At 37.5% G+C, this 15,756-nt stretch overlaps 1 protein-coding gene across 13 annotated transcripts in view; it reads right to left on the bottom strand.

The window, feature by feature from the left end:
• LOC148848517 (protein PARALOG OF AIPP2-like) overlaps positions 1-15,756 on the bottom strand; it is a 43,295-nt gene that overhangs the window by 4,667 nt on the left and 22,872 nt on the right. For 8 of the 13 annotated variants that reach the window (XM_088952364.1, XM_088952365.1, XM_088952370.1 and 5 more), the window contains exons 3-10: positions 13,393-14,763; positions 8,417-8,502; positions 7,762-8,309; positions 7,113-7,634; positions 6,181-7,012; positions 5,820-6,050; positions 5,601-5,725; positions 4,923-5,359 (exon numbers count right to left, since the gene is read on the bottom strand). In XM_088952364.1, the coding sequence (XP_088808490.1) occupies positions 4,923-5,359; positions 5,601-5,725; positions 5,820-6,050; positions 6,181-7,012; positions 7,113-7,634; positions 7,762-8,309; positions 8,417-8,502; positions 13,393-14,763 (4,152 nt within the window). The remainder of the gene's footprint in view (positions 1-4,922; positions 5,360-5,600; positions 5,726-5,819; positions 6,051-6,180; positions 7,013-7,112; positions 7,635-7,761; positions 8,310-8,416; positions 8,503-13,392; positions 14,764-15,756) is intronic. The other 5 variants (XM_088952374.1, XM_088952375.1, XM_088952376.1 and 2 more) reach the window with 2 other exon arrangements.

Here is a 15,756-nt window from a genome sequence, read left to right as displayed (position 1 = left end):
ATCATACTTGGTCACCTCCAAACAGAGGTGTTATCAAGCTTAACTTTGATGGTATCATCTTCCAGTTGGAGGAGACTCCATGAGAGCAGAAGTTTTGGCAATAGTGGAAGGCATTCAAAAGACAAAACAATTGAACATCCAAAAGCTATTTGTGGAAGGAGACTCCAAACTGGTGATTAGCTTGTTACGAAATGGGGGATCAGAACTGTGGATTTTCAACAATGAAAGGAAGATCAGGTGGCTAACCAGAGATATGGAAATAATGGTTGGGTGGGTTAAAAAATCTGCTAATTCTCTCACAGTCCGACTGTATTTAATGTATCGTCTCTTCCATTATATTAATTAATAAAAGGTTGAGTTATTGATAAAAAAAATCAATTATAATAAGGATTATTATTATGAGATCCACCATTTCCAACCTATCCATCTATTGTCTTGACATTTGATAACACTTTCTACATGTCTAACGTCAGACATTGGAGGCATTTGACATGATCATGTCTAACCTCTAAATAGAGGGAAAATGTCTGGATGCGGTTAAACACGGTCTCGCATCTAATCAATTTCAAACACATTTCAGAGGTGATGAAATGACGTTAATATAATTATGTAGTTAATGTCATTATTTAATAATAAAATAATAATAAATAAATAATATTTCTGTAATTAATAAATAATAACATTATTATTAAATTAATATTTTATTTAATAGAGAGATTTTTAATAATATTTTTATTTAATATTTTGAATTTTATCAAACAGTCTATTCAAGGGAAGTTAGTAAATTTCACAGTTTCAGACATTGAGGAATTGTTTTAACTCAAATGATCTTATCTTTTCAGAGCCTCTAAAAAGCAGAAAACCATTTCTCTTCTTTTTCAGATTTTGGACCTGAATAATAGCTTTTTGACTTTTCAGACATCAGACATCAAATTTATCAAACACCACCTCAGTTTTAAGATTCCAAGGTCGGGGCAAAGACACTTGAGAAATCAAAGAGGGAATTCCTTTGGAAACCTTGGGATTCTAAGAGAGAGCACTTCGTCAAGTGAGAAACTGTTGACATCTTCAAAGACATTTCAACAAATGATATAGTAAGGAAATGGAAGGGAGTGGCACAAATGGAAACACATAAAGAAATTATAAAAATGGATTGGAAACCACCAGAGCCAAATAGATTGAAGCTAAATTTTGATGGAAGCTCCTTAGGAAACCCTGGGAAGGCAGGAATAGGGGGAGTTTTCAGAAATCATCATGGAGATGTTGTGGCTTTATTCTCAGGATCAATTGGGTTTGGAGACTCAGTTCAGGCAGAGAAAATGACACTCTTACAAAGCCTGAAATTAGCAGAACAATTAGAAGCAAGAGAATTGGAAGTGGAAGGGGACTCGCTTTTGGTCATCTCTTGGGCTAAGCAAGCAAAAGCAGCACCATGGAAATAGACATGCATTTAGCGAAATCGACATTCTTGCTAAGAGTTTTAACACTACATTTGGGTGGGTTAAAAGGACAGCAAATGGAATGGAAGATACTCTAGCAAAACAGGGAGTTGATAGGCCTACTTTATTTTGGGCAAAACTGTAACCGGCTGTATCAAACAGAGGGGTGCTTATCTATGTAATATGGGGGTTTTTGTAAAGTGAGGTACTCTGGAAGCAGAGTAGCAAAGTAACTGTAATATACTTCTAAATTAATAAATAAAATCTACTTTACTGATAAAAAAAAAAAAACTGTTTGCAAACTTAAGCAAGTTGGAGGTTTAAGAATGGGTAATCCATAACAAATGAATTTAGCTCTACTTGGGAAATGGCTTTGGAGATTCCCTTTGGAGTAGAATAACATGTGGCGTGCCATTATTGAGACTATATATGGCTGAAATCTCAATGGTGGGGATGTTGGAGGGCTAGAGCGGCACTTGTCAATGGCTCCAGCACATTCAGCATGATGCTTCAGCACGTAATAGAGTGAAACTATGGAAGGGTCTTTGATTGGGTGATGACCTTTTTATTTGATAATTGAAAGTGGGGTAATAACCCATTGAGGGATCGGCTCCACAAAATTAATTCCATCTTTATTTATAAAAACATACCTATTTTATTGGTTCGCTTTTGGATTGTGTTTTTCTTGACTTTTCCTCTCCTGACTAGAATTTGGTCCCTCTCTTCATTGGGTTCCTTTTCTTGTGTTTCATTCTTCTTTTCCTCAACTTTCTTCCCTTATCCCTTATTGGCCTTTCCTGTTGAGTCCATTTGGCATGGCCCAATCCCTCCTAAAAGTAGATCTTTCTGATGGGAGCTAAACAACTGGAAAATCAATTCTTGTGAGCAAATGTAGAAGAGAATGCCTAACTTGTCTCTTTCCTGCCATAAATGTGTTCCTTGTGCCTCAGTCAGGCATGCGCCTTTTGAAAATTTCATGCTTTTTTGCTTTTTTTGAACCTAGCAGCTGTGAAGGCTGAGTAGAAGACTTCATTTGAGTAACAAAGAAGTGGAGGAAAATTCTAGAAATGTTGTGGGATGAATAAGCAAGAACAATCAAGGGACTTGGAATTGTAGCCACATATAAGAGAAGAAAGTAGCCTAGTATGGGAGGTGGGAACAAATGACCAATAGCCAGTAGGTACCAAGAACAGCTAACACTCTTGTTGACTTGCAAGACAAGGAGTTACTAGGGAACAAACTAATGGAGAATAAATGCAAGAAATTCAGGGAGATAGGTTATCTAACAAGGTAACTCAATACCATCTTCAGCCGGATTGGAAGAAATGCAATGGGAATATGGGATGACAGATATACTAGCAAAGCAGGGGGTTGATAGACATCATTTGTTTTGGGAAAAAATGTAACTTCATATTTGGGGATTGGTTGGAGTGCCGCGACAATTGTACTAAATTTTAACTTCAGTTTAATTAGTGAATTCATTTTACTGATAAAAAATTGTAAGAAATTTGTAATGGAAAGGGGTTAGGTAGTGAAGACTAGCCTAACGAAAGGCACAAACTCTACTACATAATATTCTTTAAGAATAATCGATAAAATAACAGGTTTCATCTTGTACATTAGTCATTCATAATGTCAAATAAGTGAGGAGAAAAAGAAGGAAATAGGGGTGAGCATTTGGTTAATATGAAATTTTGGAAAACAAAAGTGTATAAGGGAAAACCAAACCAAAACCAAATTTTTGAAAAACCAAAATTTTCAATTTGGTTTTCAGTTATTTTGATTAAAACCGAATTTCATTAATCTATAGTATAATATTATATTATATTATATTATATATCTTAATATACATTATACAATGAAATTTGGTTAATTCAGTTTTTTTTGGTTAACTGAATTTCCAAATCTGAAAAACCAAAACCAACACTTTTGGCTCAATTTTTAAGTTTTAATGAAATAATTCTCATCCCTAGAAGGAAAAGTTGCTTAAAAGCATCCTCAAGAATTTGTGGAATGTCGGACTCCAATGCGTATCCAACATAGACACATCAGCCTCATCCATTAGAATTCATGCAATAAAGTTCATCATCATCATCAAAGCCTTGCCCCAACTATATGGAGCCGGCTACATGAATCTTGTTTCGCCATTCCATTCTGTTCACTGTTCAGTGCCATATCCATTTTCATATTATGGGCATTCAAATCATTTCTTACTAGTTCCACTCAAGTCCTTTCCATTCTGCCCCTAGCTCTTCTAGGCTCTAGCCCCCTTCAACTTGTTACAATTCTTATAATGGATGCTGTTGATGGTCTTCTATGCACATCACCAAACCACCTCAGTCCACTTTCATTCTATCACCTATTGGAGCTACTCCTAGCCTCCTACATACGACTTCATTTCTGACCCTATCCTTCCTAGTTTTACTACTTATCCATAGATTCAACCAAACATGGTACTAGAGAAAAATTTTAGATATAAGTAAGCATGTCATAGATGTAACCAAACATGCTAAAATGGGAGTAACCACTAATGAAATTAATTTCAGATATAAGTGACAATATTTCAGACTTCCAAATGCAATCCAAGTAAAGGAAACATAAGGAGAAGATATTCTCCAAGTATCTCTTTAATGTTTTCCTCCACACCCAAAGTCATCCCATTTAATTAATGTAAATCCAACCTTTTATTGTTCAATAAAAAATCCAACCTAATACACCTTCAGAAATTCTTTTTTTTTGTTATAATTAACGTATGCATTTCATTAGAAAAGGAAAAAACCCTACTGCTTACAAAAAGGTAGAAGGATTGTAATTGTGAGAAGAAAAAAAACCCCTTCAGAAATCTAAAAATCAGAGACAGTCTCTGAGATCACAAAGTGTTAATTTAGATGTCAACTAAACTGGTTAGAAAATTTAATCAAACTTTAAGCAGCCAAACGGCCTAGACCAAGTGTCAACAGAATGGTACTATTAGCTAGTGTTTGGTTTGAAAGAAAAGGTAGAGAAACCTATACAAATATGATAATTTTAACACTGAATTTATTCAGAGTTCGCAGAAGAGGATATAAATGAAACTATTCAGAGTTTCATTCAAAATTTAACCCGAAGGATGACATCATTCAAATTTTATTGAAATTTTTAACACCAACTATTCAAAGTTTGCAGAAGATGATATAAATGAAAAATATGTGCTACTTTCTATATTTTGCAGAATCTCCCCTGTCCAGTTATTGAATAAACATGCCAACTATATGAAATCATATTTTTAATTTTTTTATCCAAGAGACACACAACCACCAATTAAAGTGCAATTCCCATAGTTTCTCATAATGGACTGAAAGTAGGAAAAAGTTAGCTACTAGCCACAGAAGTTTAAACCATGGATTACACTCAAAGAGAGATATTTCACCAAAAGCAACCAATAAGGAACTTGGTATATTCTACTATGATCTATATATGATAAAATAGGCAATTAAGTTTTACCAAAGTGTTGCTGTTGGATTTTGTTGACAACTGCTCATCGCCTGTATGGATCCTTGACATGGAATTGTTGTCAAGTCCACTACCTTGCTGATCAAAATTCTTATGTGAACTTGTATACTTATGGTCAAGAGAAGATATATTTGCTTCACAATCTCCATCCAGTCTTCCAGATGATAAAAATGGCAGTTCCACCGAGGCAGTGGATTTGTCTGCCTCTGGCCCACAAAATGATTTATTACTTGCAGATAAATCCTCCATCTGCCCAGGCAAATGTAATTGCTTATGTACAGGCTGGATACTAGCTGGCAAGTTTTGGTGAGCAAATACCGTATCTAGATTGGCTTGAGAGACCTTTTTCTGAGGCCCAGGTGTCTGTTCCAAGCAATTTGGCCTCCTTCCCCTAAAAACACCCCAGAGGAAAAATAACATGTTCCAACCTGCCAAAGCATCATGTAAAAATTAGTAAAGGAGTTGTTCTACATGTACCCATACAAAAAAAACCAGAATATAAAAAAGAAAGAAGAAAGGTTTCCTTAGCTATCATGACGCGTGCAACATTAGACTAAAATAACACCAGAAAAGTTCATATTCCGCATAGATACCATGTTGATAGGAGAAAATATGCATGCAAAAGTTTAGTCCAGCATCGAAGTAAAGGATATTGCTATCAGTTCTTACGCTGGGATTTATCTGGTAACTTATTTGATGGGAATATCAAAAGTTCAGTTCCATCAAAATTTCCTTTGAGAGCTAAGTCATTCCTGATCATCTTATCCAACAAGCACTTGTAGCATCTTTCATAGCTGTGACAAGTCAAAGCATGACAAGTTCAACAAGTGTATCAGTATGAAAAACATCACTTCAAACAAGGAAAGAAATGTCATAACAACAACAGACCTCTCAATATCTTTAGCAAAGAAATAGAGAGCAACATTATCTTCTGTTGCATGGTTATCATCAAATTGTCTTGGCCATGTACTCAGGCGGGGAACTTCCTCCAACAGGACTTTGCTAGGAAACTTTTTCACCACCTCAGGGACTTTAGGTGATGCACAGGTTGACAAGTGTGCTTGAATCCCATCACAGAGATCAGGTAGTATTCCATTTCTTTGCACCTCAAAGCAACCTCTGCATACAAAGACCTAGTCAGCTAGATACTCTAAAAAAAAAGCAAGGCATACCTAGATTATCAATTGGATAAGTTTCAATGAGACAACGATTTAATTTCAAACAGACAGGAACAGATAAAGGATCATACTGCCATAAGAAATCATGTTCAGGAATTACTGAAATCCCTGAAGGAGCAGCCACAGAAGATTCTAAAAAAGGAAGGTTGCTTATGGAAGAACTCGTCTTATTTGCATCCACAGAGAAAGAGGGATCTGATTCTCCTGCTTGGGGGGGAATTAGTTCTTCTCTTAAGTGTATGGCATACTGCTTCACATTATCGACAGTTGTAATTCTACTGATGTCAGCAGCAGAATTCCTGACAATTTCTTGTCCATCACTAGTCCCTTGACTAGAATTATTTCTCAAGCAACTTGATGAAGCTGATAATTGATCTTTAGAAACTTCAGTACTCAAATCAGTACTTGACATGGACAATTCATCCAGCTGCTCAGGTGACCTATTCTTTCTGCATATTCCAGGTCGTTTTAGTATCTTGGGTTCAACTGCTTCTTTCAACTTGCAACTTTTATCCATCATCTCTTTTGAGATTTTCTCAGCAGAAGCTTCTAGAACTGAAACCCGAGAATTAGAAACTGGGCAGGATTGTGCAACATGACCCATCCCTTTACATTTTTGACAACGGGCACTTTGACCCCCAACAGAGATACTTTGCCTTGAATGGCCTAAATGAGGTGGCTCCCTGGACTTTGCCCCCTGATTCAAGGATTCACGAGATTGAGGTAAGCCATCTTGCAGAAGAGTATCATGTTTACCACATGCTCTATCAGCAGACACAGAAGAACTTGATGTAGGCTCGTCCTTGGGACTAACTTGGCTTGGCTTTTGCTCAGTAGAACTGCACCTTCCATTAGATGATAGAGCACCAACTGCACTCTGTCTCTTCACTTCATTGGATGCAGCTGAGCACAAAAAGAAAACAGTGTAAAATAAAATGACCAAAGAAAATAGAAAGAACAATAACCATTTGCAAGCTTCATAGAAAGAGAAGATAAATTCTACCTAAAGCATTTCGAATATCTGATCCTTTATTTGCAAGATTGGCCGGTTTTGATGAAGTTTTTAATTTACCATCAGCTTGAGCAGGTTTTGGATCACGGAAGTTAGTTGCAGAGGATAGAAATGATGCATTTTCAGCACGAGAATTAATTTTTTGATCATTCTTCAGAGTAGACATGCTAGAAACAGCTCTTGGAGAACTGACCAAAGGGCGATCTGATTTGAATGAATTTTTCCTTTCAATTAAGTTCCGCTCTTTTGCTTGTTTTAGTCCCTTTAGTTCTTCAACACGAGAGAGATTAGGGGAAAGAATTTTCACTTTTGATTCAGTCACATTTAAGCAACCCAAGTTTTCCGATTTGAATGACATAGATTTACCTAATGTTCTGACAAGACCCTCCTTTCTCATGTCACCTATCACACAGTTTCCAGCAACTTTTTTCTTCTGGGAGACATCCTCCTGTACTAATTTGACCTTTGATTTCAAGTTTAACGTATTGAATGATTTTGACTTTAAAAGAGTACCTGAAAAAGCCACAATTTTAGAGTTGAGAATAGATTCTAACATTAAAAAATTGACACAATATGAAATGTCATTTTCTGTCAGTGGAATAAAACAAATTTACTTAAAAGAAATGTTTGTCAAAAATACCCCGGGGTGACTGAAGCCGTGATTGGATCCTTGAAGGGTTAGGACCTGTAGTAATAGGAGAATGTGCAATTTCATGAGAATTATTAGCAAAGTGGCTTCCAAATGAAGCTACTTTATGGATGGTTTTTACTTTCCCCTTATCCAAACTCTTAAATGAACTTTCTCGAGACAATAAAGGCTTTTTGCTAGGGCTGGAGGCCTTTGGAGATCCTACACTTGTATCAAATGCCTGCCTTTTTGCTGCCGAAGCAACCTCAGAATTGTCTAGATGCCTCTTAACAGACAGAAGGGAACTTGAGATAACTTTGGTACTCCTGTTTCCCTCGGAATCTGGCGCCTTCAATTCCACCTTCATCATCATCTTTGAACTGACAGTACTGGCACCTCCAGAATTTTGACTTCTTTCGCTTAGGCATGGTTCTTTAGAAAACCCTGATGTAGTTTCGACCTCATCCTGCTTTTGTTTTTCAGTATCCTCCTTGAGCTTGCATTCTTCACACATCCAGTCACCTTCTGGGACCTTATCCAACATTAATCGCATGCAATAACTGATTGACAAAAAATAGAACAAAATGTGCTACCTTAAAGATGTGCATCCAGATAAAAACAGAAACAATACTTGAATATAATAAGAAAACAGATTCAAAGTGCTTACGTGTGCTCAGCCCCATCACTGCACCTACTACAAAAAGCAAGCAAGTCTTCCCGACCTGCGTCACCACAGATATCACAAACCTTTACCTGTTTCCAGATGGCACAAGTCAGTATCCCACTCTATCATAGAATGGCATTCTGATGAGAAGAAAATAGTGCTGTAAAGATGAAAATATAGCCCCAGAAAACTGTGAGAAATTGGGCCCAGTCAGTGCCTTCTCATGGAATTAAAATACAGGTGAGACTATGGTGCAAATGCAGTTCCATTTCTCTTTCGATGTGCATTAAGAAACTCTGCTATATAGGTAGTGGATAGTTTCTTATGAACAGAATGACATTGTTTTTATCCTCTTGGATTGCCAAGGGAAACTGGAAAATATATTTTCAGACTTCCGTCTCCCTAATAATCTTCCCAAATCAACAATACAAAAATTTAGGAAACCAAAAATATACTATAAACATCAGATTTTATAGCTTCATACCAGATTTGGACTTAAAACATGGAATTTATTCAAACAAAAATTCTCAAAGCACATTGCTCAAAATCAATGTTTCCAAACTGCTCTTGGCCAGGATGGTCAATGAAACCATGACCCAAAATGCTGACCAGGTCTAAGTTTTTTAACGGTTTTGATAATTATAACTGAATTAACCACCTGGGGCTTTTACATTTTGTGTCAAACTTCATTGCACCATCCGCTTCACATTTTGGTTTTGATTGGGATTTCAGTATTCATCAAGGTATTACCATATTAGGGATTCTGATCTCTTGAAATGTGCTTAGACTCCATCAAATTCTCTATGGAGTGTTTCTGAATCCCCTTGACCGCACATTCTTTCCCTATGAAAGAGATTTGCTGTAGACACTTGCAATATCTAGGGTTTTATTGAGAAAGAAAAGGAGAAGAAGAGGGAAGAGAAGAAGAGAGAGTTACTGTTCACTCTCTCAAACTTGAGATTTTATATTTTGAGAGAAATTACAAGCCCTCCCATGGGTGCCCAAATACAAATGAGCAAAAATAACAAAAATACCCTTGCCCCCAAACAATCTCAACACTCCCCCTCAAGCTGAGCATATGTCAATCATGCCCAACTTGTCTAGGTTCTTGGAAAACTTTGGATGATGAAGGCCTTTAGTGAGAATAAGAAAGCTGGTCTTCTGACCATACAAAGGGTAAGCAAATCTCTCTACTGCCTATCCTTTCTCTAATAAGTGTAACCACCAATATGAGAAGGTTTAATGAGTTCATAAATGCTTGCGAGTTGAAGGTACCACTTAAAGATCAATTCCCTTCCTTATTCTCCCTTTCTAGGTACAAAAATAAAATTGCATCCACCTTTGTTGCCTCCTTTGGTTCAGGGCCTGAACTCAATTGGGATTTGAGGTCAGTGTTTTAAAAGCGCAAGGCGCAAAAAAATCAAAAAATTATTAAACATAATATTAATAAAGATATAAACTTAAATTTTAAAATAAATGTTTAAAAAAAAAACCTATTATCTAAAATTAAAATACATAACCATAACATGTAAAGCATATTCAAATGAGAATTTAAAAATAAAATCAAACATGTAAAACATTTTCAACCATATAAAACACACAATCTCTTTTTTTTCTCAATTACATTACTTCAAGTAGCTAATGTGACATATTACATTCCTAATTCTACGAGCTGCCTTTGTGCCATGCCCCTCGAGGCAAGCCCAAACAAGTCTGTGTTAGGGTCTTAAATTCTTAGTTTTCACCACTGTTTTCAAAGCCGGACCGGACCGGACGGTTGGATCGGAAAAACCGGGAACCGGTCACCTGACCGGTTCCATTTTCCTCCAAAACCGCTTTTTCCCTCAAAACCGTTGATTTTCGTCAGCAAACCACTGAACCGGCCGGTTAACCGTTCAAACCGGTAATCGGACCCCTGATCGGTTTGGTCACCGGTTCGTTTTTAAAAACCATGGTTTTCACATAAAAAATAATGATTTTATAGTTTTAATTACTTTTTAAGAAGATATTTTATTAGGATGAATGAATAGACATCATTACCAAATAGGGGATTCTCGAAGCCTTGATGAGCGAGCGAAGTCGAATTTAAGACCCTAACATGGACTTGTTTGGGCTTGCCTTGAGGGGCGTAGCATAGGGGTCCGGGGGCGGAGCCCCGACCTAACCGCTAGACAAAAAAAAAGCAAAGAAGTGTCAAATTTTCAAAAGGCGCATGCCTGGGCTGAGGCGCAAGTCGCACCAGGTGCACGCCTAGGCGCACCAAGCATGCGGCTTTTGAAAGGGCTATGCCTAGGACTTGGGGGAGGCACCTACCCTAAAATGCGCCTCACCTGTGTGCCTAGGCACGCCTTTTAAATCACTATTTGGGGTTTAGAAGAGGTCTTGGAGAAGAAGAATTGGTTTCAATTTTGTCTTTAGTTCAAACTTTGCAAAAAGTCTTCTTAGACCCTTCTATGGCAGATACTCGGATTTGGACCCTTTCCTCCTCTAGCACTTTCACTTGTGCCTCTTTTTCAATGCCCTAATTCAACCTACTCCATCTGCCCTTCCCTTCCCTACGAAAGAAGTGTGGGGGAAACCAATCCCACCTAGGGTTGGAGCTCTTTGTTGGGAAATAGCTCTGGGAAGAATTAATACTTGCAATCAAATTCAAAAAAAACAAAAAGAAACTTTTTTATGCTTGTTCCCACACAGGTGTACCCTTTGTAAAGCCAATGGTGAGTCCTGCTTTCACTTACTAATATCATGCCCCTTTGTTTCTTCTATTTGGGAGTGGTTTCTTTCTTTATTTCGTTGCAGGTGGACTCCCCCTTCAAGCACTTAAAACCTCTTCGTCTATTATGTTGGTAGTTGGATCAAAAGGAGGGGAAGAATCCTGTGGAGGTGCACTAGGACAGCGGTTTTATGGACAATATGGGAGGGAAGGAACCAAAGAATCTTTGTTGAAAATGAAAGAAGCAGAGAGACAATTATAGAGGTGATTACTATGAGGGTGGTCTAGTGGGTAAAAACAGTGAACATATTTGATGACGTTCCCCTAGAGGCCATTGTTAATAACTGGCAGTAAATAGCAACCTCGGCTCCAAGCAGAAACTATCACCCAGCCTTCATGGCATCCCCCAACGGAAGGCACTGAAGCCCAGGGCCATCAGGGATAGGTCGTGTCTTCAAATCGGAGGCAAGATCGGTGGTAGCTCTTTATTCAGGACCAGTTGGATTTGGGGACTCACTGTGAGCAGAAAGTCTGGCCTTGATAGAGGGGGTTGAAAATGGCTAAGGAATTAAATATAAATAGGTTGATCATTGAAGGAGATTCACAAGTGGTAATTGGCTGGATAGAGAAGTCAAATGATGGGATATGGACATACATTAACGAGTGAAGACAATTCAAGTGGTTAACTCAGGGAATGGAAGTGCATATACAGTGGGTTAAAAGGTGTATCAATTCTTTTGCAGACGCAATGGCCAAACAGGGGGTGGGAAGACGGCAATTGTTTTGGGCTACATTGTAATTTTCTCTTTAGGGGGAGAGAGAAGAGAGTTCACCTCCCCTCACTTTTGTATTTAAATTTTTTTATTAATAAAAGTTTTTCTGTTAATCATCAAAACAAATTGAAGCTTAAGTTTTTTTCCTTCTCTTCTTTTCCAAGACCAGTCGGTGCTAGTACTTCCTCCTCTATGGACAATAACTCAGTAGCTCTGGAAAAAAAAAAGGCAAAGGTTCGGAAGTTTACCTAATAAAAAAATTGCTGAGAAAGCTGTAGAGGATGGCAAAAGCCTTGGCTTGTTTTTCTGGGGTGGTAAGGAGTTTGCTAGAAAAGCCTTTGAGGACTTTGATAGGAGAAAGAAGGAAGACAGGATGAATAAAGTTGTAATTGAGAAAGGGGGGAGATTTGGGATAAGGATGATGATGGGCAGGAGGAAGTGTTTGAGGGGGGGATTAGGAAGATGGCTTTTCAAGGTGTTGCTTGGTTTCACAGCAGGTGGAGGTGTGTGGAATCGTCGGGAGAGTCTGGTGTTGTTTGGTTTTTGTCCCTTTTTGAGTCTTGTCATCTGGTTTCAATGGTTATAAGCTGTTTCTTAGTGTATTTCTCTTTCAAGTGATAACTAGACACCTTCCTTCTGTATTCTCTTTTTTTTTAATGAAATTCTTTTTATAATTCAAAATGAAGAGGAATATTTTGGGTGAATGTAGCACGAAGTATATTTAAGACTTACATTTACCTAGTTACTAATGCAATTATTCCATTTCTTTAGGGGTTGGAGATGGATACTTGGCCGGAGGGATGCAGACAGTGAGGTTCTGAAGCAACGACTCTGAAACTCTGAAGACTGAATGCAGAATAAATCAGGAAATATTCTTTTTTTATCAATAACAGAATCAATTCATTAGATAATTAAGAATAAGTACAAGGGCAGGGGGGATAAACTCTCTTAACTCCCCCCAGAAATCAGGAAATAGTCTAGGTACATTTTCTCCTGTAAGAACAGAAACTAGAACTCTCTCTCCCCAATGTGTGTGCGTGCGCATGCACATGCATGTGAGTGTACTAACAGAAGCAAGAGCTCAGTGCCTTTGTTTCTCTTCAATTCTCCTTATCTCTTCCTCCCCCCACCCCCACTCTGTGCAATCTCTCCCCATTCTCTGCTATTGTTTCACATTTATGATAGAGAGAGAGAGAGAGATTTTAAGTTTGTTCCCCAAAATTCAATCTCAAGATTTTATAATCTTGACATGAGGACATATGCAAGATTGTGGTCGCTTTCACAGGGACATGTAAACACAATATTAATTCAGATTCAACAAGTTGTAAAAAAGGAACTTAATAATTATAATACTGCAAAGAACATGGAGAGCCCAACAAATTCCAAGACAGATATTTCCTATTTAAATAGAATCAGAACAAGAACAGCATCTAATAGAGAAAAGGTGTGCTTGTCCCAGAAAACCATGAAAATAAGAAAATGTCAGTACTTACATCATCCTCAACAATATCTGATCCATCACTCTCATCAACAGGCTCAGACTGCAAAGGAGGCTCAAGCATATCAGCTACCTTGGGCAATGCATATGGCTTATCAACTTGTTCATTTTTGACAAAACAGTTTATGGCTTCAGTTGATGAGTCCCCGTTAACCAAGACAGCTTCTGATTCTAAGCACGGATGAACTTTCATTGAAGCCCCACAAGAGTTACTTCTGCCAAGGCTAGCTTTACCGTTTTCTAACTGTGGAACAATTTTAGCACACTTAAGTGAAACAGTTTTTCCTGTAGCACTGTTGGACTCTACAACTTGTCCTAATGAAGATTTAACATGTTCTGTGGAACATTCAGAGGGTTCTTCCCGGTGATGTGAACTTGAATCTTCTTCCAAATCCTTCCCATCTGTATCATGGGAGACTGAGTTACCATTTTGAGAATGAGAATAGGGACTCTGAACTTTTCGTGAAACCCTGATAGGATAAACATCTTTTGAGGAAGGTATATCTAATGGCTCTGGCTTTGGAGTTAAAACTGGGGGTGTAGCAGCATTAGTACTTCTCTTGTATAGAGATTCTATGGCGACTGTGCTTGGCCACCTAGAGTTATTTCTGCTCTCCTCTATTTTACAATTCAAATCATCAATACAACTTGAAGTATTTTGAGCAGAAAGTGTTATGTCCGTACCCCCTGGAGAAGAACTGCTAACAGAAGCCAAATTACATGGTAAATTTTTCCTGTTTATGTCCACATTAAGATCTACAACTGCCACATTTGCCTCATTAGCTCCACTAACACATGAAATATTATCACCATGGCATTCTAAACCTTTCTGCTCCTCAAACTGGTTTGAATAAGTTCTCTGACCCAAATCTGATGCAAGACAACCTTGCAATGATGTTACGGCAGTCTGAGAAATCCACTGTACCTTTGAAATAGGTTGATCTTCCCCACCGGTTCCACCTGAAGAGAGTTTCGGAAGCATCTCAACATCTTCAGACGCATCTGACGCATCAAAGGTCTTCAAGGTTGCTTTACTTTCAGCATTTTCGGAGATTGAGTCATGACTTGAACTGGCACTGAGCAAGTTACTTGTTTCACTAAATGTAGGTTGTCCATCACTGCATGCTCTGCTCTTCGAAGGATGTGGCACATTGGCATCATTTAAAGAACACCGACTAGCTGCTTTTCCTTGAGAAGTTTCATCTGAAAACTCAGACTTTGATCCCATGAAGGATACAGCTCGGTTAAAATGCATACAGGATGAGCAAGGAGTAGCGCATACGTTACATATCCCGGATTCTGCTTTCACATTAACTTTCCTACTTACATAATGCACACTAAATCCTCTTTCAACTTGAGATGATCCCTAGTGAGTTAAAAAGTATAAATACATTAGCAAAAGGCAACTTATAAACAAAGAATCATGTTATACAATATAAGCATAGTAGCTCCAAACTGCACAAATACTTCCATCATCAGAAAATAGGTACAACATTAAATGAGTATATTACAAAACAAATGCACTACCAAGAAAAAGAATGTCTAGATTATGGTTACCAGACCTAAAAGCACCTAGTTCAGAATGTTCATTCCTAACTTATGTTTACCCAGATATGGCAATGACACAGTTGGATAGGGGTGAGCAAGAAAAACTAAAAAACCGAACCGAACAGACGAAACCGAACCAAAAATTTTCAGTTAACGGAACTGGTCAGTTCAGTATTGGTTTGGTATTTTTAAAAACCAAAGGTACCAGTTCTGTTTCGGTTAACCAATAAAAAACTGACAGTTAACCGAACCAACCGGTATACATATATTGCTATATATTATATGTATGTTTATGTAATTATATATATTTTATATTATCCACATATTGAAAATTAATAATATGCATTATATATAAATATATATTTACAATATATAATATATTAGTTATTATTTAAAAGATAATATTTTATATGTATTTCTAGGTCTTTATTATATATTTATATATTATTTACAATATATAGTATAACATAAAAAAACCAAAAACCAACAAACCAAACTGATGGTAAACCAAACTGGTCAACCGGCTAACCAATCAGCTTCAGTTTGGTTTCGGTTACCGGTTTCTGAAAAACCAGTAGTACCAGTTCGGTTTCAAAAATAAGCCAACTCCCCCTACAGCTGGACATGTAGGATACAGAATTTATACTGAATATTTAAGTGTCTGACACAATAAGATGCCAACTCCACCAGTGTGAGCTTGTAAGTAATAAGAAGTATTTTATTAAAGATCAAATAAGAACTATCAAAGGATACGACATAGAAATTCCATAAAGAGGCATGAGCTGCAGCCTCAAAAACAAATCAGGATTAC

This window comes from Nelumbo lutea, chromosome 6 (genome assembly GCF_056320005.1).
Source record: "Nelumbo lutea isolate HS-2025 chromosome 6, American lotus-T2T, whole genome shotgun sequence".
NCBI classification, from domain to species: domain Eukaryota; kingdom Viridiplantae; phylum Streptophyta; class Magnoliopsida; order Proteales; family Nelumbonaceae; genus Nelumbo; species Nelumbo lutea.
This window is presented reverse-complemented; position numbering and strand designations above follow the sequence as displayed.